The 25,957-nt window shown below is 36.4% G+C and overlaps 1 protein-coding gene and 2 long non-coding RNA genes across 3 annotated transcripts; 1 reads left to right on the forward strand and 2 right to left on the reverse strand.

Annotated features, from left to right (window-relative positions):
- Positions 1–440: 440 nt before the first annotated feature.
- Positions 441–12,411, reverse strand: LOC141689007 (uncharacterized). Its single transcript, XR_012562226.1, has 4 exons — positions 12,191–12,411; positions 12,034–12,116; positions 10,307–11,713; positions 441–1,260 (listed from the first exon to the last, which is right to left on the reverse strand). It is a non-coding gene; the product is annotated as an uncharacterized LOC141689007 (long non-coding RNA).
- Positions 11,358–20,077, forward strand: LOC141689008 (uncharacterized). Its single transcript, XR_012562227.1, has 4 exons — positions 11,358–11,491; positions 11,577–11,748; positions 12,408–12,573; positions 19,766–20,077. It is a non-coding gene; the product is annotated as an uncharacterized LOC141689008 (long non-coding RNA).
- Positions 20,078–21,410: 1,333 nt separating this feature from the next.
- LOC141692741 (F-box protein CPR1-like) lies at positions 21,411–25,700 on the reverse strand. The gene is made up of 3 exons (XM_074497674.1): positions 24,272–25,700; positions 22,104–22,184; positions 21,411–21,732 (listed from the first exon to the last, which is right to left on the reverse strand). The coding sequence occupies exons 1-2, from the start codon at positions 25,411–25,413 to the stop codon at positions 22,145–22,147; spliced, it is 1,182 nt and encodes a 393-aa protein (XP_074353775.1). The 5' UTR covers positions 25,414–25,700; the 3' UTR covers positions 21,411–21,732; positions 22,104–22,144.
- Between the last annotated feature and the right edge of the window lie 257 nt (positions 25,701–25,957).

Raw genomic sequence — 25,957 nt, forward strand, 5'->3', positions numbered from 1 at the left:
GGGAAATTTTTCCTTTTGAAAGATATTTTTGAAAATACGATTATTTCAATGATTCTACAAAAGTATGTTTTAATATTAATTTTCCACAAAATGAATATTTATTACACATCGCACATCTTGAAGAAGCCGGACATAATGTGACCAGGTCTGAATCATCAGCAATACTAAACATTATTGAGGGTTTAAAGACCAACAAAACACTCTTGACAAAAAAAAGAGAAAAAACAAGACCAACACAGACACCATTACCATAACAAGTCGAAATGGAGCCAGAACAAAGACATGACTTTTTATAAAATGATCAAGTTTTTATAAAGCTAAAAATCCAAGTGATATCTTGGGTAACCAAAACAAAAATAGAGCTTTTTCGTACTCAAACTTAAACTTAGAAAGCAAAATGCACAATGTTACTAGTCACTGCAACACCTTTAAACATCTGTTTTGGGTTCATCTTCGGAAATCAAAATACATAGTAACACCAAACTTTATCAGCTGAATTTTTTAGCTTAGAACTCCTAACACAATTAAATATTACCCCTTCAATCGTTGCTGTATGTGTAATAATGACGCCGTCCAAGCTTAAAATTCTGAGAACAGATCCTCTAACATAGCTGCTTTATGTGTAATAACGTTAACGTATGTGAGAACGAACATAGTCTTTTATTCTAGAATCAAACACCAGATGTTTGGGAAATGTGAATCATGCATGTTAGAAAGCCATTGAAGGGCGTACTCGAGGAGCCACAACAACCACAAGCAAATATTTAGTGTTCATGGGGTTAAATAGTTGGAAGGCCGATAGCCTTAAAACCAACCTGCCAAGAACGTGAAGAAATGAAACAAGGGAGAACAGAATATATTTCAAAGTTCAAAGTGATAATACAAGTTATTTCAATGCCATTATATTTTGTCGGTCAAAACTCAAACAAGTTCATATGTTCCACCAAATTAATTTGCCAGGAACTGAATAGTGTATACTTGGCGAACAACTTAAATATTTAATAAACAGCGATGATGTCAAATTTTAACAAGAGTGAACACTTCAACAGAATAATGCCATGGATGAAATATGACCTAAACACTCAAAACTTGCAAGAGTAAACAAAAACGATAACATGATTATTACAAAATTCGTGGAAACAGCTTTAAATTACAAATTTAAATAAATAAATAAACCTTAATATCCGAATCCGACTCATCTATCTTTCCATCCAAGTAAATTAAAGTTTCAGTTTGAATCCCTCTGAAAGAAAATCATTCCTGCAAGAGGTTGTCAACAAATGGAAAAAGTATCAGTGAAGAAAATTAGTCATTACCCAGAGAATAAACCACCCATCAACAACAGTCAACCAACAATATTAAAACTTTTCAGTTATGCAACAATATTATCTGATACTAGTTCGACGAGACAAAAAGGATACTCAATAGTCATGCTACTTAATATGTCTTCTTTACCTAATTCCTTTTCTGCCACAGTCAACATATATGAAAACTCAGAAAAGCAAAAAACAATAAACAAGATACCCATAATAAAAGAGACATGGTATCTTCTCTTTTGCTTGACCAAGATTAGCATTATAAATCTATCATCTGTAGTTGTTGCATAATGCTTATAGCTGTGCAAACATTGAAACTATGTGCTTTCTTGGAATCGCTGGAAGCACGATACTACTACATTAATACTGGCCACTGATTAAGTGCTTCAAAATAGCTTTCTGGCATTTAGTCTAAAGCCCATGCTTATTGTGCTCTCTTTTAGCAGCACATAATTCTAGAACGCATAGTGGTGTACTAGAAATTGGATATTAGAGTGTAATATCCGTCTTTTTATTTTAATTATTATCTATTTAATATTTGTATTAGTTAGAAATAGATTAGAATTAGTAATAATAGTAATTTTTAATACAATTTGATTTGGAATAGAATTAGTAATTATATTATTAATTAGATTAGGGATAGGATTCTATTAATTGTGGGCTTGTGGGCCTATAAATATATATATATACAAGTTATGTCCTATTCTATGTCTTTTTAATTGGAGCCGCTCTTAGAGGCTAGGGTTTGAGAAGACAAGAAGATCTTAGAAGTTTATTCTTGTGTTATTCGATTGATCAAGGTACGAGAATCGATCTTTTCTTCTTCATAATCATATCATGTTCATCTTCTTATTTGTTTGTGCTGAAATTCGTATGTGATAAAATCAGCATCTCGTATCTGTTGTAAAATCCAAAACTTATTCGTTTGTACACGGAATTCATTGATTCTTGATTTTCTGGAAAGCTTGTTTCGATACCTACAACTTCCATGTTTACATATTTTGTGGAATCAGCCTCTAACTATGTGCAAATATCCATTCTTTGTGACCCTTCAGATTTATGACGTGAACAGTTTTTCATACCTTCTAAAATTCGTTATAAATCGATCTTATGTCGGAAAATTACTCATGATATCAATCTGGAAAGCTTATGAAATTCTCTTTCATTATATGGTATACCCATTATATATTTAAATCTTTTAAATTGCTTAAATTGCCTTACAAATATTCTGGACTGTTTATACTTATCAGCATAGTTGTTTCATGTTCAAAAATTCATATCTTCTTCATTATTCGTCATAAAATTATGATCTTTATAAATTATGAAACCTCTGAGAATTCTCTTTCATTGTCTAGTTATAGTAGAAGTGAGATCAGATTGTCTTTATTGTCTAAATTTGCCTTCTTTGTAATCTGTTCCTGAATAATTTCTGCTGTGATACCTGAACTTCAAAAATTCATAACTAATTCGTTATCAGTGCGTTTTTGATGAATCTTATCATTTTGGAATCCTTGTTAAATCTACTTTATTTCTCCAGTTGACCATTATTTCAAATCCTTAACTTATCTGCTGTTAAAATTCGAATTAGTATAAGTTGTTCACTTTCAATCGTATTTCAACAATCCGATTTAATGGTCCATCAGATGAGGTACGGATTTCGTCCCCTTTCTTTTAGTGCTACTCCTTTTACTATTAAATATATCTGATTCTTTCCCTTCATATTTTTATTCATTCCGTTCTTATTCGTTTGATCTCTGAAAATTATTTTAAATCTGTTCTGGAAGTTTTAAATATTTAATCTTGCGAGCTTTAAAATTATGTTTGTTAAATATCTGTTTAGAATATTTGAAATATCTGCTGCAAGTGATTCTTAAAATTGTGAAAATTATTTTATTTGAACCCTTAGAGTGAAATAGGGTATACCGAGTTAACCAGCTGTAGGGGTACTACAGCCATGTCATTGCGGCACCATTGGCATGACACTTCCATGGCAGTGTGATTGGTCATGGCGTATCCTTTTGATAGCTCAGGAGGAGAGCTTTGGCCATTGTGATATTTGTTTCAGGATACGTGGGTGCACCCAGAGTTTGATTTGTGATTTGATTCGACAGTGACGTTGTATATGCCGTACTCGTTAACTGGTTTGTTGCACACATTAGGTACCCTATGATGTGTGTATTTGTTATTTGTTTTGCTCTCGGTATGAAATATCTTAGCCCTCGTTGCTTCAGCCTTACTTATTTTTAAAATTTTTGTTTTATTATAAATGGCTGATTATTTATTTTTTTTTGATCTCTTGTTTTATAAATTGTATTCCAAATCCGTACTGGGCGTTTGGCTCATGCCGTATTCTTTTTCTGGCAGGTGCTTAGGGGGATCTGGGACTGTGTGATGGAGAGCTACCCTTTATTTCGTTTTTAGGATTTCAGACTTCTATCAATATTTAGACTTAATTTCTTATTAGAGATTTCAGCATTTATATTTTTGGTTTAGATATTTTGGAGATTTAATATTATTTTTGGAGATTTTAGACTGTTTAATTATTGTTAGAAATATATTAGTGCTCTGTTTGCAGGTTTTGGATTTTAAGTAATATCTCCCTTCTATTTTAAGAAGGGGGTGTTACAGAGATGGTATCAGAGCTTAGGTTCTTTCTTGTAGAAAACCTACTTAGGTTGACCTGTGAGTTTGGGTAGATGATAGGATGGGTGTTCCATTTAATTTCGTTTCATTATGCTCTTTATCGTTTCATTTTGCTTTGCAAGAATTGAAGGAGCAGTTGCAGGAGTTGTTGAATAGGGGATTTATCAGACCAAGTGTGTCTCCATGGGGCGCTCCTGTGTTGTTTGTGAAGAAGAAGGATGGTTCTATGAGATTGTGCATTGACTATAGGGAGTTGAATAAGGTGACTGTTAGAAACAGGTATCCTTTGCCACGCATTGATGACTTGTTTGATCAGTTACAAGGGGCGAAGTACTTTTCGAAGATAGATTTGAGATCTGGTTACCATCAGTTACGAGTTAGGGAGGAAGACGTTCCGAAGACTGCATTTCGCACTCGTTATGGTCATTATGAGTTTCTCGTGATGTCCTTTGGGTTGACGAATGCACCAGCGGTATTTATGGATTTGATGAATCGGGTCTTTCATGATTATCTGGATAAATTCGTGGTGGTCTTCATCGATGATATCTTGATATACTCTAGGAGCAGAGAGGAGCATGAGGAGCATTTACGTACTGTACTTGAAATTTTGAGGAAGAGGAAGTTGTTTGCGAAATTTTCCAAGTGTGAATTCTGGTTGGAGGAAGTGGCATTCTTGGGGCATGTTGTATCTGGTAGGGGCATTGAGTTGGATCCTGCGAAAGTCGAGGCTATTACTAATTGGCCCAGACCTAGCAATGTGACGGAGGTGAGGAGTTTCTTGGGTTTGGCAGGCTACTATAGGCGTTTTGTGGAAGGTTTCTCTTCCATAGCTTTACCATTGACTCAGCTAATGAGGAAGGGAATTAAGTTCAAGTGGAATGATGATCGTGAGAAGAGCTTTCAAGAGTTAAAGAAGAGGTTGGTGTCAGCTCCAATACTTGTGTTGCCATCAGGGAGTGGAGGTTTTCAGGTGTATAGTGATGCTTCTAAGAGAGGATTGGGGTGTGTTCTTATGCAACATGGGAAAGTGATTTCTTACGCTTCTAGGCAGCTTAAACCATATGAGGTGAATTATCCTACCCATGACTTGGAGTTAGCAGCAGTGGTCTTTGCTTTGAAGATCTGGAGACACTATCTTTATGGAGAGACTTGTGACATCTTTACTGATCACAAGAGTCTCAAATACATCTTTACTCAGAAGGAGCTTAACATGAGGCAGCAGAGGTGGCTTGAACTTCTTAAGGATTATGATGCAAATATTCAGTACCATCCGGGGAAGGCGAATGTAGTGGCAGACGCTCTTAGTAGGAAGAACTTGGGGAGTGTTGCATCTCTCATTACTCAGCCGCACCTTATTTCAGATTTGGAGCGCTTGGGTGTTGAGTTGTATGTTAGAGGATCAAGTGGTAGTATTGCAAATTTGAAAGTGGAACCGAATCTTGTTTCAAGGGTTAAGGAAGCTCAGAAGAGTGATACAGGTTTGGAAGCTATTAGATCCGAGGTGGCAGGTGGAAAGCAAACACAATTTCATTTCGATGATGAGGGTGTGATGTGGTTGGGTAGTAAATTGTGCGTGCCCGCAGACCCGACGATTCGTGAGGAAATTTTGAAGGAGGCTCATAGTTCTTCATTTTCTATTCATCCAGGTTCCACCAAGATGTATAGGGATTTGAAGAAGCACTTTTGGTGGAGTGGAATGAAGGGAGATATAGCAGAATTTGTGGGAAAATGTCTTACATGTCAACAAGTGAAGATAGACCATCAGAGGCCTAGTGGATTGTTGCAACAGCTAGATATACCAGTTTGGAAGTGGGAAAACATTACTATGGATTTTGTAACTCATTTGCCGAGGACTTTCAAGAAGAATGATGTTATATGGGTGGTGGTTGATAGACTCACTAAGTCCGCTCACTTCTTGCCTATTAAAGAGACTACTCCTGTTCATGAGTTGGCAGAGATTTTTCAGCGAGATATTGTTAGACTTCATGGTGTGCCGGTGTCGATAGTTTCTGACAGGGATACGAGATTTACATCGCGTTTTTGGAAGGGATTCCAGCAAGCTTGGGGTACGAGGCTTAATTTCAGTATAGCTTATCATCCGCAGACCGATGGACAGTCAGAGAGGACGATTCAGACATTGGAGGATATGTTGAGGGCTTGCGCGTTAGAGTGGACAGGTGATTGGGATAAATATTTGTATCTTGTTGAGTTTGCGTACAATAATAGTTGGCACGCGAGTATTGGTATGCCACCATTTGAGGCTTTGTATGGTAGGAGGTGTAGGGCACCATCTTGTTGGGATGAGGTTGGTGAGAGAGTCATCGAAGGGCCGGAGTTAGTTAGAATTACTAATGAGAAGGTAGAGAAAGTTAAAGAAAGTCTGAAGGAAGCTCGATCTCGTCAAAAGAGTTACGCGGACCAACATAGGAAGTTTGGGGGATTTGAGCCAGGTGATCATGTGTTCTTAAAGGTGTCGCCTTGTAAGGGTGTGAAGCGTTTTGGTATGAAGGGAAAGCTTAGTCCGAGATATGTTGGCCCTTTTGACGTTATGGAGAAAGTAGGGGAAGTATCTTATAGAGTTGCGTTGCCACCACAACTATCTCATGTGCATAATGTGTTTCATGTGTCGGTTTTGAGGGGCTACAAATATCATCCATTACATGTAGTTCAGTATCCATTACATAAGATTAAAGAGGATCTTTCTTGTGAGGAGGAAGCTGAGGCTATCTTAGCTCGAGAGGAGCGAGTTTTGAGGAAGAACACCATTCCGTTTGTGAAAGTTTTGTGGAAAAATCATTCGGAAAGAGAGGCTACTTGGGAATTAGAAGAATCTATTCGTGAGAAATATCCGCATTTGTTCGATTCAGGTACGAGTTTTAGTTTCGTTCGATTCCGGGGACGGAATCCTTTTTAAGGGGGTATATATGTAATATCCGTATTTTTATTTTAATTATTATCTATTTAATATTTGTATTAGTTAGAAATAGATTAGAATTAGTAATAATAGTAATTTTTAATACAATTTGATTTGGAATAGAATTAGTAATTATATTATTAATTAGATTAGGGATAGGATTCTATTAATTGTGGGCTTGTGGGCCTATAAATATATATATATACAAGTTATGTCCTATTCTATGTCTTTTTAATTGGAGCCGCTCTTAGAGGCTAGGGTTTGAGAAGACAAGAAGATCTTAGAAGTTTATTCTTGTGTTATTCGATTGATCAAGGTACGAGAATCGATCTTTTCTTCTTCATAATCATATCATGTTCATCTTCTTATTTGTTTGTGCTGAAATTCGTATGTGATAAAATCAGCATCTCGTATCTGTTGTAAAATCCAAAACTTATTCGTTTGTACACGGAATTCATTGATTCTTGATTTTCTGGAAAGCTTGTTTCGATACCTACAACTTCCATGTTTACATATTTTGTGGAATCAGCCTCTAACTATGTGCAAATATCCATTCTTTGTGACCCTTCAGATTTATGACGTGAACAGTTTTTCATACCTTCTAAAATTCGTTATAAATCGATCTTATGTCGGAAAATTACTCATGATATCAATCTGGAAAGCTTATGAAATTCTCTTTCATTATATGGTATACCCATTATATATTTAAATCTTTTAAATTGCCTAAATTGCCTTACAAATATTCTGGACTGTTTATACTTATCAGCATAGTTGTTTCATGTTCAAAAATTCATATCTTCTTCATTATTCGTCATAAAATTATGATCTTTATAAATTATGAAACCTCTGAGAATTCTCTTTCATTGTCTAGTTATAGTAGAAGTGAGATCAGATTGTCTTTATTGTCTAAATTTGCCTTCTTTGTAATCTGTTCCTGAATAATTTCTGCTGTGATACCTGAACTTCAAAAATTCATAACTAATTCGTTATCAGTGCGTTTTTGATGAATCTTATCATTTTGGAATCCTTGTTAAATCTACTTTATTTCTCGGTTGACCATTATTTCAAATCCTTAACTTATCTGCTGTTAAAATTCGAATTAGTATAAGTTGTTCACTTTCAATCGTATTTCAACAATCCGATTTAATGGTCCATCAGATGAGGTACGGATTTCGTCCCCTTTCTTTTAGTGCTACTCCTTTTACTATTAAATATATCTGATTCTTTCCCTTCATATTTTTATTCATTCCGTTCTTATTCGTTTGATCTCTGAAAATTATTTTAAATCTGTTCTGGAAGTTTTAAATATTTAATCTTGCGAGCTTTAAAATTATGTTTGTTAAATATCTGTTTAGAATATTTGAAATATCTGCTGCAAGTGATTCTTAAAATTGTGAAAATTATTTTATTTGAACCCTTAGAGTGAAATAGGGTATACCGAGTTAACCAGCTGTAGGGGTACTACAGCCATGTCATTGCGGCACCATTGGCATGACACTTCCATGGCAGTGTGATTGGTCATGGCGTATCCTTTTGATAGCTCAGGAGGAGAGCTTTGGCCATTGTGATATTTGTTTCAGGATACGTGGGTGCACCCAGAGTTTGATTTGTGATTTGATTCGACAGTGACGTTGTATATGCCGTACTCGTTAACTGGTTTGTTGCACACATTAGGTACCCTATGATGTGTGTATTTGTTATTTGTTTTGCTCTCGGTATGAAATATCTTAGCCCTCGTTGCTTCAGCCTTACTTATTTTTAAAATTTTTGTTTTATTATAAATGGCTGATTATTTATTTTTTTTTGATCTCTTGTTTTATAAATTGTATTCCAAATCCGTACTGGGCGTTTGGCTCATGCCGTATTCTTTTTCTGGCAGGTGCTTAGGGGGATCTGGGACTGTGTGATGGAGAGCTACCCTTTATTTCGTTTTTAGGATTTCAGACTTCTATCAATATTTAGACTTAATTTCTTATTAGAGATTTCAGCATTTATATTTTTGGTTTAGATATTTTGGAGATTTAATATTATTTTTGGAGATTTTAGACTGTTTAATTATTGTTAGAAATATATTAGTGCTCTGTTTGCAGGTTTTGGATTTTAAGTAATATCTACCTTCTATTTTAAGAAGGGGGTGTTACATAGAGGAACCTTTAAAATTTAGGGCATCAATTCCGTCTTACAAGTTTAGTGTGGCTGAAGCGCAGCAGATGTTCATTTTTCACATTAGTATAATACTTCTCGACTGGAATACATGAAGCTGCTGACAAGAAATTTTTGGTATTAAATTTTCAGTAAATGCTGCACTGATGGACTTGAATAGAGTATTATTTACGCATCAATCCTCCTATACATCAAACAGATAAAGGTAGGGCAAAGCTTAAGTAGGATTACTTAGGTATCCCCACATTACTATCTGATTATATGACTTGTTACTTGTAAGATAGAAATATCGACGCATACAAACATCAAAATAAAAAATAAACTTAAGAATTATATGAGATAAAAATTTCAATGTAATTCTGAGAAACGTAAGCTACACAAAAGGCGTTAACCACTTCCATAAATCCTTCTAAACTCATTTGAAAAAACAAAATGCAACTGACAAACATGTCATCTTTGTACCATTGCAGTAAAAACAAAGATAAATTCATGTGGCAGTGCACTATATCCTAATTTCACTTGAACATCCTTAAAGTAAAAATTACAGTTACTACATGAACTTGGTCTCACATTCTTAGGACTATTTAAAATTTATACTAGAGCACATATTATTTTGAAAAGGTGAGCCAAACAAAAAATGTTAACTCCTTCTATACCTCAGTAATTTTTTATTTTTTTAAAATGCAGTAGGTATTTGCAATCTCTGTACCATTACAGTAAAGACAGTCAAATAAATTTATATGGCAGTACAACATAACATGAATATCCTGGTTATATTCCTCAAGATTTAAAATAAAAACATTGTTTTAGGGAAAATAGAAGACCAGTCTTATGCTCTAGGACAGGAAGTAGGGAGTCAGAGATCATATTAAAAAAAAAAACTAAACAAACCTTCACAACTAATTTAAAATATGAAAAACTAAGAAAGAAATAACAAAATATTCAAAGTTAGGAGTAAATGTAACCGAAAATTAGAAGAAAAAGAAGTCTTAGCCACTGCATTTATCTACAATACACAGGAAAACACTAAAACTATACTCCTAAAATTCATTTTTATATATGCTTTGTGTTTGTTCATAGTGCTTATCAAAGACATATTTCATAAAACCTACTAGTCTACTAAAAAATGTTCAGTGCACACGATTAATGTCTTAGCTAGTGTGATTCGAAAATCACTAAATTTGTACAAAAAGATAATAAGACAATGACTGCCAAAGAAACACACAGTGACACGACTACGTACCACACAAATGGCAGAACATTTTTTTACCTTTTCTTTCTTCCCTTTCTTGCCTTTTGATGATGGCTTCTGTAGCTGCTCAGTCTCGGTCAGTTCTAAGAGACTCTCTCTGTATAGATGTGCACTGAACTTGGACAGAATCCCGTGAATCCTAACATTCTTTACTGCCTTACTTTTAGGGTCATACCACACAAGTTTTGTTCTGCCCACTTCTAAGAGTACACCCGTTCCACTCTTCGAAAAAGCAACGGGTCTAATGAATTCAACAGATCCAAATGCATCAGATTGCTCCACGGAAAATGCTCTGTATCAAAGATTTTCGGCCCCATATTTTTTTATCATCCAGACATCCATATGAGAACTAATATATTTATCAAAGACGCAAAGGGGTCCTCCATCACGAAGAAAAGATTTCACACTAACGGTAGGAAAGGGGACCTCCGTAAATTGTTCAAGTCCGAGATCAAAACCAATAATGATCTCTTCATTAAACTCTAGAGATTCTGCCAACCAATGTAGAGTTCCACGTATAAACATGGCCGTCATTGATACGAGACGAATTTTAGAGGGAATTTCATTAACCCATGTCCAACAATTAGATTTTAGGCTGTAGACCATGAACATCATGCCATTACCACAATGATCCATAATCTTGAAACCTTGTAATCATCATTGACGTGATCATAACCAAACCCACAGTGGGGAATCTGTTTTGTCCCAAACCAAGATGCAAACTCACGTGGCATACTAGGTATTTTTTTATATTTCCTGGTTGATGGATTCAATAATATACACTCATTGATGTATAATTGGGCCCTATACAGCTTGCTGCTTCTTTTTTTGCCAAGTTTATTCATCTTCACATGTCTCAACTTGCATTGTAATGATCAAGTTCTGGTCGGGCAATGATTCTCGGTACCCCCTTTGAATAATCAGCATTTCTACCCACCTCAAACAATCCCTTCTCGACCATCTGATCAACACGATCATATAAGACTTGACATAGCACACACATTGCAACATCAGCCCAAAGGTAATAGCACTCGTACTTGGACCAAAAATTATAAAATTCATTGTCTATGAGAGCTTTGATGTAGCTATTAGAGCATCCAACAATCATAGGAACAAGTTTTCCAACTACAGGATCATCTATTTTTTCGTAACAAAATCAGTGTATGTGAAATCTGCACTGGAAGCTATTATTCCAATGAAATGGTGCGGTATACCATTTAATTCTTCCTTAGTAATCTCGGTTGCGGCTATGTGTAATCCTAACTTGCATTTTGTTGAAATTTGTCAGAACTAAAAGTCAGCAAACAACTACATCTTACAAGCAAAAGGGGAGTTAGCGTTTAATGAGAAGTACATTAATATATTAACAAACAGGTTGAGTCCCTTCTGTTCCAAAGATCCGGTTCTCCCGCCTATGGTGCATTCCTGCATCACAATGTTATACCCAAACATCTTGTCAGGTAACAAGTTATAATACAACTACTAATTCATTACAGTATTTAAACTTGAACAAGTTCATGTGTTCAAATTCATCAGTAGTCTGAATGCAATAACAAATACTTAACCAACAACACACACTTTATCAGATAATGAAAAACTTTAACTCAGTCACAACCCACAACCTACACAAGCCAACACACAACGCGTAGAGGTGACAACTTCAACAGGAAAAGGTTTGTAAACAAAAAAAAACACATTGGATACGAAACTTTTGATCAACAACTGTAGATTACAAAAAAAATTACCTTGTTATCAGACGCGTCCATCTTTCAAACGACAAATTATATCTTATAGCTTCAGTTTAAATCCTTTGGAAAGAAAATCCTCCCTACAAGAGATAAGGTCAGCAATCCGAAAAAAGTACTAGTAAAGAACATTAGCTTCAAATCTATTCTCCATTACCTGCAATTAAGAAAAATTTATCTTGACTTGGTGCAAAAGTCAACACAAGAAATTTTGTCTCAACACAAAATCATTGATGGCTTGTTGAAAAAATTTCATATGGAATGTTGCAAGCCAATGAAAACTCATGAGCCTATGAATCAAAAATTACAACTTGATGATGGGTCAGAAAGCATTGATGAAAAATTACTTATACATCTCACAAATATATTGCCAGATAAAGTACAATTAGTCAGTCTTCTTCCAAGATTGTCCTAATGAAGAAACTAGGCTGGCTGGATATACACAGAGAGATTGGGCAGGTTCTTTGGATGATGACAAGAGTACATCTGGACATGTGTTCTTTGAGGGTGTTGGAAAATATGGGTATAAGTCCCATATTGGTAAGTCATATTTTTTAGCATTATGACTAAAAGATGTGTGAGATATGATGATATTCTCTTAATAATGGAAATTATTATTTTCCATTAGAATTTGGCTCAAATATTATGGCATAAATTAATTTGATTTTGTTTCAGATTAATTGATATGGTGTATGTCTTGATATACTTAATCTGATTCTGTTTCAGATTATTTATGGAATAGAGTAGCTTGCAAGTATTACACCGATTTCATAATTAATGATATTTAATTATGGAAAAGAGTAGCGCACAAGTCTATCTACACCTATATAAACACCTCTAAGGCGTTAGAGTTAGACACACCAAAAAAACATATTCGCCTCTAAACACAAATCTCTCTCTCTCGGTGATAGTTTCGTGCCCGTTCAAGCTCGCTGAAGGTGCTCGTTATCCGTAACGCCGCCGCTACCTCGTTTTATCCTGGGAGGCTATCGACTCGCACATACGGTGAGAGGCGAAATAGCTTTAAGGAGACAGTTTCAACTGGACTCGAGGATCTCTCTTCTGTTTATATCTTTTCTTCCTCCGTTTGATTTCGTTTACTCACGCACACACTTGTTTGATTATTTGTATTAATCGCAGATTGTTTTCACAATCTTAAAGCTATTTATTTTATATACATCTGTGACTGATACATCTGTATCTGCTTGTTTTGTTGAGTAACAGATCGATGGAGAACCAAACTGTGAACGATTCGATGAACATGACGGCTGATCCCAACGCACAGATCACTGGATCTGATGGGGTTCACCAGCAGCCGATTAACCCTAACGCACGGATCGTACGATCTGATGGGGGTCAAACGCCTGTTGGACATGTGCCTTCGGGACATGTGCCTGTGGGACACACTGTCATTGGACAGTTTAGTGTTCCTCTTGGACAGATATCGGCAGGATTCACTCCTCCGATCATACCTGCGGTGCCTACTGGTGTGCATACACCTGTAGTACAGACGCACGTACCATCTGTTCCACCCGTGGTGCCTGCTGCACCTGTTATGCCAACTGTGCCTGCTGCACATGCTGAAAAACCTGAGAAGTTCAACGGAACGAACTTCAAACGTTGGCAACAAAAGATGCACTTTTATCTGACCACGTTGCATATGGATCGCTTCCTTAAGGAAGAACCACCGTTGCTCACTGCTGAGAGTAACATGCAGACTGTGTATGCTGCTGATGCTTGGAAGCACTCCGACTACATCTGTCGGAACTATGTGTTAAATTGTTTGTCTGACTCGTTGTATAACGTATACAGCGCGAAGCCAACAGCTAAGGTCTTATGGGAGTCACTTGACCATAAGTATAAAATCGAGGACGCTGGGGCAAAGAAGTGGATTGTTGGCCGCTTTCTTGATTATAAGATGGCAGACTCTAAGACTGTGGTCAGTCAGGTGCAGGAACTGCAGGTGATCATTCATGACATTCATGCTGAGGGAATGGTCATAAGTGAGTCTTTCCAAGTTGCTGCTGTTATTGAAAAGCTTCCACCTGGATGGAAAGATTTCAAGAACTACCTTAAGCACAAGCGAAAGGAGATGTCTATGGAGGATCTTATTGTTAGACTTCGTATTGAAGAAGACAACAGAGGGTCCGAGAAGAAAATTAACGTTGCCACTGAGAAGGCAAACATGGTGGAGCATGCTCAAAGCTCCAAGCCCAAGAAGGCTAATTCTGGTAAAGGGGCAAAACTGGCACCCAAGGGAGGGATTTCGAAGTCGAAATTTCAAGGGAAGTGCTACAACTGTGATAAAGTTGGTCATAGGTCTTCTGACTGCAAGAAGCCCAAGAAGCCCAACAAGAAGAAAGAAGCAAACATGGTAGAGAATATCTCCAAGGAGATGGGTGACATAGACCTCTGTGCTACGGTCTCTGAAGTGAACCTGGTCGGTTCTAATCCACGTGAATGGTGGATTGATACTGGTGCTACTAGGCATGTTTGCTCAGACAAGGCGGTTTTCTCTAGCCTCAAAGCTTCCGATGCTGGTGAGAAGCTCTACATGGGGAATTCAGCAACTTCTACCATTGAGGGTGAAGGCACGGTGATCCTGAAGATGACCTCTGGGAAGAATCTGACTTTGAAGAATGTACTTTATGTGCCTGATATTCGCAAGAACCTTGTGTCTGGTTCTCTGTTGAATAAGCATGGCTTTCGCATTGTAATAGAGTCAGATAAAGTTATTTTGTCTAAGAGTGGTATGTTTGTAGGCAAGGGTTATTTAACTGATGGGCTTTTTAAGCTCAATGTAATGTCCGTTAAGGACGATAATGAAATGAAGAATTCTTCTGCTTACTTGCTTGAGTCTCCTAATTTATGGCATGCTAGATTAGGACATGTAAATTATGACACTTTACGACGTTTAAGTGCAAAAGAATACATACCTAAACTTACTATCGATCCAAAACATAAGTGTGAGACTTGTGTTGAGGCAAAATTAACGAGATCATCATTTAAACGTGTGGAAAGGAACACCAAAGTGCTAGACCTAATACATAGCGACATATGTGATTTAAAATTCGCTCCAACAAGAGGAGGAAACAAGTATTTTATTACATTCATTGATGATTGTACAAAATACTGCTATGTATATTTGTTGAAAAGCAAAGACGAAGCTATAGATAAATTTAAAATCTATAAGGAAGAAGTTGAGACACAACAAACTGAGAAAATCAAAACGATACGAAGTGATCGTGGAGGTGAATATGTTGAACCGTTTGGGGAATTCTGTTCACAACATGGTATAATCCATGAGGTCACTGCACCATACTCCCCTCAGTCAAATGGTGTGGCTGAAAGGAAGAATCGCACTCTGAAAGAGATGATGAATGCGATGTTGTTAAGCTCTGGGCTCCCACAATCAATGTGGGGAGAAGCCATCTTAAGCGCAAATAATATTTTAAATATTACGATACACAAGAATAAGGATGTAAGTCCTTATGAAATGTGGAAGAAAAAGAAACCAAGTTACCAACACCTGAAAGTGTGGGGGTGCCTTGCAAAGGTACTGATCCCTACACCGAAGAAGGTGAAGATAGGTCCTAAGACTGTGGATTGTGTCTTCATCGGATATCCTCCACACAGCACTGCATATCGGTTTCTTGTTCATGAATCCAAGATTCCTGATATTCAAAGGAATACCATTATGGAATCAAGGAATGCCTCATTTTTTGAGACGATGTTTCCCTGTAATCCAGGAAACCAACAACCTACGACGTCTAAACGATCTCATGAGTCTGTAGATGACGATAATGAGAGTGACGAAAGTGAAGACGAAAATGTGGGGGTAGTGAGAAGGAGCAAAAGACAACGAACGGAGAAATCCTATGGGTCTGATTTTATGACCTATTTGCTCGAAGAAGGTGACCCAAAAACTTATAAGGAGGCGGTTACCTCACCTGATGGGCCTATGTGGAAAGAGGCCATCAAGAATGAAGTTGATTCAATTATACAAAATCATACTTGGGAATTAGTGGACTTGCCAACTAGTTGCAAACCATTAGGTAGCAAGTGGGTTTTCAAGAAGAAGTTGAAAACTGATGGCACTATTGATAAGTATAAGGCCAGACTTGTAATTAAAGGATACAAGCAACAAAAAGGCCTTGATTACTTTGATACATATTCTCCTGTAACGAGAATAACGTCCATAAGGATGATGTTTGCTATTGCTGCAATGCGTAATCTAACTGTACATCAAATGGATGTGAAAACAGCTTTCCTAAATGGAGACATAGATGAAGAAATCTATATGGAACAACTTGAAGGGTTTGTTGTCCCAGGACAAGAAAGGAAAGTGTGTAGATTGGTGAAATCATTGTATGGTTTGAAACAAGCGCCTATGAAATGGCATGAAAAATTTGATGAGGTCGTGCTGGCCAATGGTTTCAAAATCAATGAATGTGATAGCTGTGCCTATTACAAGGATAACGAGAACAGCTATGTCAAGGAGAATGACAATGGCTATGTCATGATGACACTATATGTAGATGATCTACTTATTGCTGGAAGCAATGATAAAGTTATCAAATCTACAAAGGACATGTTGAAATCAAGGTTTGACATGAAAGATATGGGACTAGCAAATGTAATTCTGGGAATTCAAATTTCTAGAACATCAGAGGGTCTCGCATTCAGTCAACCACATTATGTTGACAAGATCCTTGAGAAGTTTCTTAAGGATGACTTTGAGAAAGCTAGGACACCTGTGGATATGACTTTGCACCTATCCAAGAACAAAGGTGTAGCTGTTTCCCAATTGGAATACTCGAGGATAATTGGTAGTCTGATGTACCTCATGAGTTGTACAAGACCAGACATTGCATACTCAATTAGCAAGTTGAGTAGGTTTACGAGTAATCCGGGAGCTGATCACTGGAAAGCGATTATAAGGGTACTAAGGTACTTGAGGGGAACTCGAGACTATGGACTGCACTATGGAAGATACCCAGCAGTATTAGAAGGATATACTGACGCAAATTGGATATCTAGCAAGAAAGCACTTAAGTCTACGAGTGGCTATGTGTTTACATTAGCTGGAGCGGCAATATCATGGAAATCCTCAAAACAAACGGTGATAACTCATTCCACGATGGAAGCTGAGTTTGTGGCACTAGATAAATGCGCCGAAGAGGCTGAATATCTACGTCAGTTTCTGGAGGATATTCCAAGATGGCCAAAGCCTGTAACTGCAATAGGGATTCACTGTGATAGTCAATCCGCTATTGACAGAGCACAGAGCACGATGTATAATGGAAAGTCTCGTCATATACGACGACGACACAGTTCCATTAGACAATTGATCTCAACCGGAATTATCACTATTGACTATATACCGTCAAAGGATAATATCGCGGATCCACTAACCAAAGGGTTATCAAGAGAAGTGGTTGAGAAATCATCGAGAGGGATGGGCCTTAAGCCTATTGCTTAACGGCATCATGGTGGACACCCAACCATTGCTGACTGGAGATCTCAAGAACTTGGTTCAATGGGACAACTAAATCATGATGACCAAATCACTGTGGGGGTAACCCCTGGCCTGTTCCTATGATGAGGAAACAGTGAGACCCGTAAGGTACGAGGTTAAGCTTTGAGCCTTTAATGATCTTTGATGAATACATGGAGTTCAGGAGTGAACGTATGGAATTCAGTTGAGTAAACGCGGGTTACTCTATAAGATAAAGATCACCTATGTGGGAGAGAAGTGGGGCCGCTTCAAAGGAGAATTGCGAGGCACAATTCTTTAGAAACTTCTGCAGAACCAGGACGATGTTCCATGGCCAAAATGGACATACTCATGAGAGCTGAACGAGTCAGAAACGATATAGTGATAAGTATATCATCGTTTACATAAACGGTCGAACAGTTCAAGGACAAGCACGTCTACTGTCTACCAGTAAAGTCGGTATGCTTACTCGAGCGAAGGTTCAAGGAGCATTCTCTACCTATCGTATGCTATATCTGATCGAAGAAACTATCACCAAGTCAAACTCCGTGTCTGTCTGTCTGTCTGTCTGTCTGGTGTGTGCTACTAAGATCACCAATCTCACCCATGTGGGGGATTGTTGGAAAATATGGGTATAAGTCCCATATTGGTAAGTCATATTTTTGAGCATTATGACTAAAAGATGTGTGAGATATGATGATATTCTCTTAATAATGGAAATTATTATTTTCCATTAGAATTTGGCTCAAATATTATGGCATAAATTAATTTGATTTTGTTTCAGATTAATTGATATGGTGTATGTCTTGATATACTTAATCTGATTCTGTTTCAGATTATTTATGGAATAGAGTAGCTTGCAAGTATTACACCGATTCCATAATTAATGATATTTAATTATGGAAAAGAGTAGCGCACAAGTCTATCTACACCTATATAAACACCTCTAAGGCGTTAGAGTTAGACACACCAAAAAAACATATTCGCCTCTAAACACAAATCTCTCTCTCTCGGTGATAGTTTCGTGCCCGTTCAAACTCGCTGAAGGTGCTCGTTATCCGTAACGCCGCCGCTACCTCGTTTTATCCTGAGAGGCTATCGACTCGCACATACGGTGAGAGGCGAAATAGCTTTAAGGAGACAGTTTCAACTGGACTCGAGGATCTCTCTTCTGTTTATATCTTTTCTTCCTCCGTTTGATTTCGTTTACTCACGCACACACTTGTTTGATTATTTGTATTAATCGCAGATTGTTTTAACAGAGGGTACAAATGCCATTTCTTTCTCATCTGATAAAAAGAAAACAACAGCCCTAGCTTCCGCAGAAGCTAAATATCTTTTAGCAACAGATAAATCATCTGAAGCTTTTTGGCTTAGATGAATTTTGTTCCATTTAAAGCAAGTTCAGAAATGATCCGACTCTCCTTTAATGTGACAAAAATTCAGCAAAAATCATGACAGAAAATCTATCTTTTACGTTCGGACCAAAAATTCAAAACATTCATTATCATTTCATTCGGGACTTGGTTCAGAAGGGAGAAGTTTAGTTGGACTTTGTCAGTACAAAGGTTCAAGTTGCAGACATATTCGAGAAATTAGCATATTTTAGAGATCAACTGAGAATCACAAACTAAAAGTGCATGTTACAAGAGAATTTTGGTTCCTTATATATAAAGTCCAGAATTTTGTAGTCCTGGCTAAATAATTTGCATGAGCCATATCTGATGTATGCAACCATGAGTCTCCTAATTAATTCAAGTTCTGTTAAAGGCTGCAATTCCAGCATATGTAAGCAAGTCAGTAAAATTGAAAATCATATATAATTTGAACAGTGCTCTTTGCCTAATTTCTTCAAGCTATGTACCCAATAATAGATGTGATTTTGGTACCTTCACTGTAAAGACAGTGACAGTCATATAACTTAATATGGAAATACAATATACCATATAAATGAATATCCTAGTTCCGTGCGTACAACTTCAAAGTAACAAAAATATTTAGGAAAACTGGAAGAACTGATTACGAGACAATGACTTCCAAAGAAACACAAAAACCACGCTAATGGCAGAACAGTTTATTATCTTTTCTTTTGTTGTTTCATCTTTTTCTCGTCTCCTGATGTCTTCTGCAGCTGCTCATCATTGGTAAGTTGTAGGAGACTCTCTCTGTATAAATGTGAACCAAAGTTGACCGGATTTCCCTGAATAGTAACAATCTTTACTGCCTTCGTTTCAGGGTCAAACCACACGTGAATTGGTGCACTTATATACTTAGTCGCCGACCAGTGTAATGCTCCACTTCTATAGCTGCCCAAGGGTGTTGTGACATAAATATTACTGGGAACAATCCTTAATTAAGTCTAGCGAATGCGCAAACTCACGTGGCATACTGGGTATCATTCTATACTTCCTGGTTGATGGATTCAATAAAATTAACTCAGTTCAATTTACGCCCTTATTACACCTGCCAATTATTTAAGACCAAGCCTTGGGAAATTTCACTGCCCAATTGTTGCATCCGGGGAAACTGTATAGTAAGTTTGTAACTTTGTTTTTCCTTCCTTGTTATTGTACTATATAATCGCTTTTAAATAGCAAATTTTATTTTACGAAAAAAATTGCAGTTATAACATTTATTTATGATATTTTGGCCAAATTTTTTATTTTTTAGAAAAGTTTTTATTTTTCGTTTCTCATAAATTTCTTTCGTTCAATACTCAATTTCAAGAAAAACAATGTTTCGTTCAATACTCAGTTTCAAGAAAAACAATGGGCGTCAGACTTGAGTGAAAAAATTTAGTTGACAAAGTAATATACTCTATGTAACTAGTTGAGTGCGAAGAAGAATAGTTATTAACAGGGTAAGTCATTTGATTACAAGTTCATATGATTTCAATTTTCTGGTTTTATTTAAAAAATAAATTATATAAAACTTTAAATCAATAAATGTTAATTTATTATTGTTTTCTCATAAAACCTTCAAGGCAAATTTTATTTGCACTTTGGTCAAAATTTTATTTGCACAAATGAACTACTAATTTTAGGCCAAAAGTGTTTGAAGTTCATAGACTAATTGTTATTTGTAACGCCTGAATCCCACGAAATATGTAGTACATGAGTTCAGTATATCAGATTATGCGGGATTATAAAGTACACTACCTAGTTATGATCTCTTGATAAGTGAGGCTGATATAAATTTAAATTCGAAACAGCCTAAATTTGCAACATTCCATCCCCTGCCATTTTTAGAGCTAGAATCTTCTCTACTTGGCCACGAGCTAATTTGCAAGAGCTGGTCCTCATTTCATCATCATCTGCACGTCTCAACTCTCAACTCAAAAGTAATGATCAAGTTCTCTCCGTCAATGGTTGTCAGTACCCTCTTTGAATAATCAGCTTTTTGTTTGTTTAGACCGGGTTCCGGAGAGTTGGTTGTCCTCATGTTTTGTTCAAAAATATTTATACAACCGTGACAAGTGCATATTTTCGGAGTTTCTAATAAACATGGTGCAATGTCAGTTCAGTATTTACTTCTAGATCCATAAAAAATATTTAAATATCCGCATCAAACATGAGAAGCCTTCCCCCCCCCCCCCCTTCCATCTCTTACCCGATCTCTTACGAAATGACTCTATACATATGTTATTAGGCATATCCAAAATGCGCATGATTGTGAAAGGAAGAAAAAACTAACATCTACATTATTGTTTTGTGTATGTACAATCATACATACGCCATTCTAAGATGCATATATTGTAGATATGCATTCCCAGGTTGTATATTGAACGGGCAAAATGGGCAGCCAGTTACACAGGCAGTACTTTTTCTTTTAGAAACAGGTATGTAGGGCGGCAGTCTGCAATTTTGCTCCCAAAAAGCCATTCATGTATACACCGTTACATATATACAAATAGAGCTCTATATCCAAATTAGAAACATACATACTTGAAAGAAAACAAGTCAGTCAAAAGTAACATAAAGTAGCAGCATCTGAAAGACTGAAACATGGCATCCTTACATAGCAAATCTCAAACTGTTGTTACATTAATACTTAAAAGCACCGGCAAACAACTACATCTGACAAACGAAAGGAGAGTTGTCCACGAACAATGACAAGTACATGAAAATATGCATTGCATTGGTTAACTCTGTTCTGTTTTAAAAGCTCCCCAACCCTACTTGTCGCCCGTCTATGCTGCATTCCTGTAACACGATGTTACAAAGAAACCTTCTTCTCAGGTAACAAGTTCAAAGTTATGCCACAAGTTTATTTCTATTTTATAAAAACTTTAAAAACTCAAGTAAGTTCCTAGCTGATCTGGGTGCAAGTAAATAGTACCTAATACTTAATAAACAATTCATGTTTTACCAAATAATGACAAACAGAAGTGAACAGGCAAAAATAGGTTTGTAGCCTATTTGTCTGCATGTAAACAGGGGCGGGTGAAATGCCCATCCCTAGTGGATACCTGGTGAATACGGTTTCCAGGGAGACTTTACCACGTCAAACAACAATTAAAAATGATTGCCATAAACCTTCTTGGCAAAAGCTTTAGATAACAAAATATTCTTACCTTTTTAGCCAACTCATCCATCTTTCAGTAAACCAAGTATCTTATAGCTTCAGTTTGAATCCTTTGGAAAGAAAATTATCTCTGCAAGAGATTGGTCCAGGAATGACAAAAATATTAGTATAGAACATTTGACCAGAAATAATTAATACTTCAACAGCAATCAAGAAAAAGAAACTGACTAAGGAAACAAAAGATCATAGATAAAATGATTCTGTCAAGTGATTATTAACTTCCTAACAGAGTTACTGAATACTAGTTTTTTAGTAATAGATATGCAATATTTATATATGATAATAGTTTGACAAGACTAAAATGATACTCAATAGTCAATATTCTAATGTCTTATTTTTATAACCTAATTCCTTTTCTGTCACAGTTAGTTAACATATATGAACTCACAGGGAAAGCGGAAAGCGAAAAGTAATAAACAAGACATTCATGGGAAAAGAGAAATGCTAACTTCTCTTCTTTCTTAACAAAGATTAGCATCATAAATATATTTGCTATAGTTGTTGATAAGCTTCATAATATGTGCTTTCTGGACTAGTTGGAAGCATGATACTATCTATATTGAATACTGGCCACTAGATAAGTGTTCTGAATAGCTTTCTGGCATTTGCTCCTGTGCTTAATACGTTCTTTATTAGCACTTGGCAGCAACAAATTCTAGGAATTTGTATAGTAGAGTCCTAGAAACTGGATATTACATATGGCATTCGATACTCGGGACGGAAAAACCATGTGCATGGTCATCTGGGGCATGTGTGTGTATGTACACGTGACCATCATGTCCATCAGTACCAAATTCTTCTTCATCTAAACTTATGTGCTCAAGTGTGATCTCTTGCAAAAATCGGATGCTTGCAAGTCTATCATGAGTGTTCCAGTAGAAGACAGCATGAGTACATGTCCTGTAAATAGAAACCTTCTCCATATTGTTTATATATGTGATCTTGATGTGAGAATTTCAAATGCATTGGGTGCCATTGCAGTAAAGACAATTGTTTCGGATTAATATGGTAGTACATCAAACCGTAACCAAATATCCTAATTTATTTTGAGCAAACTTACAGTAAACATAATCTATGTTCCCAAGTTCTCACGAAATATGTAAAATTAAGATTTAAGAGCCCAAATTTTTATAAAGATGAGCAAAACAAAAGATAAATACTTCTTCTGAAACCTTGGTAAAAATAACAATATGCAGTAGACATACATGTGATCTTTGTGCCATGAAAGTAAAGACAGTCTGATGAACTGATTGGGCACTACAACACACAACATACATGAATATCCTAGTTTCACGTGTACAACGTTTTAGTGACAACTTTTCAGGAAAACTAGAATAACACTCCTATGCTCTAGGACAGGACACAAAGAGACCGACACCAAACAGCCTATAAAGGTTTTTTTAAAAAAGAGAAAAAAAAACTAAAATAAGGCACCATAGCCACAACATACCATATAAAATGAATATCTACTTTCATGCATGCAACTTCAAAGTAACAATATTTTTAAGGAGAACTGGAAGAACTGTCTTACGTCTCAGGATAAAACGTAGAGACTAGAGAGTCAGGGACCATATAGACCGAAAAGCATTTTAAAAATCGGTTTTTTATGGTGTGTTCACGGGCACAATAAGCACAAAAGTTTATAAATTAAGCTTGTTTTGATTGACTTCCACTTCTTAATAATGATGGACCCCCCTCATTCACAACTAAACCAATCAAAATGAGCCAAATTCATAGTTTATAGTGCTTAGCATATGCCCATGGGCACACACACTAGACAAACCCTTTAAAAATTGTATAATCCTCCTCAAAGAATTACATAAAATGAAAAATTAAGCAAGAAATCAAATATATTCAAACTAAGGTGAAAATGTAACCCAAGAAATGACAAAAAAAACTCAGCCACAGGCCCACAGTATTGATCCACCATAGTCAGGCGAACATCGAAACAATATAACTGTTCATAATTGTTTGTGACTGGTGCATAAGAAATATATGTTTCATAATATATACTAGTCCAATAAAATATGTTCAGCACACACAATTAATGTTCAGTATGACTAAGTTATAACTACAGACCAAAGAAACACACAACTATAGACCACACTATTTATCAAAAAAACTATAGACCAAACTAGTGGCAGAACATTTTATTACCTTTTCTTTTGTTGTTTCTTCTCTTTCTTTTCTTCTGATGGTGTCTTCAGCAGCTGCTCCTTATCAGTAAGTTGTAAGAGACCCTCTCTGTATAAATGTAAACTAAACTTGGTCGGAATTCCATGAATTCTAACATTCTTTACTACCTTCGTTTCAGGGTCATACCACACCAGTTTTGTGTTATCCACCTCTAAAAGTATATCATTTCCCCTGTTTGAAAAAGCAACAGGTCTAATAAACTCAAAAGATCCAATTGCACCTGGTTGCTCCACGGAAAATGCCTTATACCAAAGATTTTGTGTCCCATTAGAATTTGAGTGCCACACAGTCATACGAGAATTGGTGCACTTCTCAAGGACCCAAAAGGATCCCCCACCAGGAACAACAAATTTCCCATCAACAGCTGGAGAGGGAACCTCCTTGAATTGCTCAAGTCCGAGATCAAAACCAACAATAATGTATTCAGAACAAATACCTGGCGAGGACTTAATGGCCGACCAATGTAGGACTCCACTTTTGTACATGCCCAAGGGTATTGAGAGATAATAATTACTGGGAATGTTATGAATTTGTGTCCAGTTATTAGTTTTGAGGCTGTAGACCAGGACCATTACACCAAATCGGTCTGGATTTCCCTGTTCTAACAGATCAGCAATGCTTACAACCTTGTAGTTATCATTAACTTGATCATAACCAAACCCGCACTGGGGAACCTCTTCCATCTCAAACCAAGATGCAAACTCATGTGGCATACTCGGTATTTTTTTATACTTCCTGGTTGATGGATTCAATAATAAAAACTCATTCTTAACCTTGTTACGAAAGCATGCTAAGCAATTTGAAGCACCCACAAAAACAGTACCGGATAAAACAGTCTTAAGTGGATCATTGATTTCTAAAACAGTGACATCATTAGCATACAATGACTCGAGATCAGTAAAGTGAAACTTATTAGCCACGGTGAAAATCACCCCATCACCATAAGGGTTACACTCAATAGATTTCTTAAGATGTTTCTTAACAAACGCATTACTATCGATAGTCGAACACCATTCTTTAGACACGCATCGACAGCGAAGAAGATACTTAACAGGGAGGCGACAGAGTACTTCATCACAAAATAATTCATATGGAAGAGCCATTGTAAAAAGAACTAGGGTTTAGTAAATTGAAGGATATCAAGACAAAACGAAAAAAACACTAGGTAAAGTAAATTGAACTGGTATATATAATATACTGTATGTAGGTACTGAATAAGACACTTATCTCAGGCGAGCTTCAGTTCCATTTCGGTAATAAAAGCATCCCTTGGTTCAATTTATGCCCTAATTACACTTGTCGGTTGTTTTACATTTCAGGGGAATTGAAATGTACTGTGGCCCTAAGTAATGTTGTAAGAACTCCTTTTTAGTAATTGGGCCTAAAGAGTAAAGACCTTATTCCTTTTCCTTTTCTATTTGGATTTTTCATTTCCCCAAAATTTCTTTCTATCAATAACCATTAGACAATAATATTCCAGAAACTTACATGAGATGTAGGTGATTTTAAATATAAAATAATAATGACATTTTTATAAGTGAATGTAGTTTTCCGCAATCAGAATAGTACCATCATGTATTCATATGACTGGTAATATAGCCCATGTTTCGCACACGGGAATTTCTTGTAATATACAAAATTTATTTT

This window comes from Apium graveolens, chromosome 10 (assembly GCF_009905375.1).
Source record: "Apium graveolens cultivar Ventura chromosome 10, ASM990537v1, whole genome shotgun sequence".
NCBI classification, from domain to species: Eukaryota; Viridiplantae; Streptophyta; class Magnoliopsida; order Apiales; family Apiaceae; genus Apium; species Apium graveolens.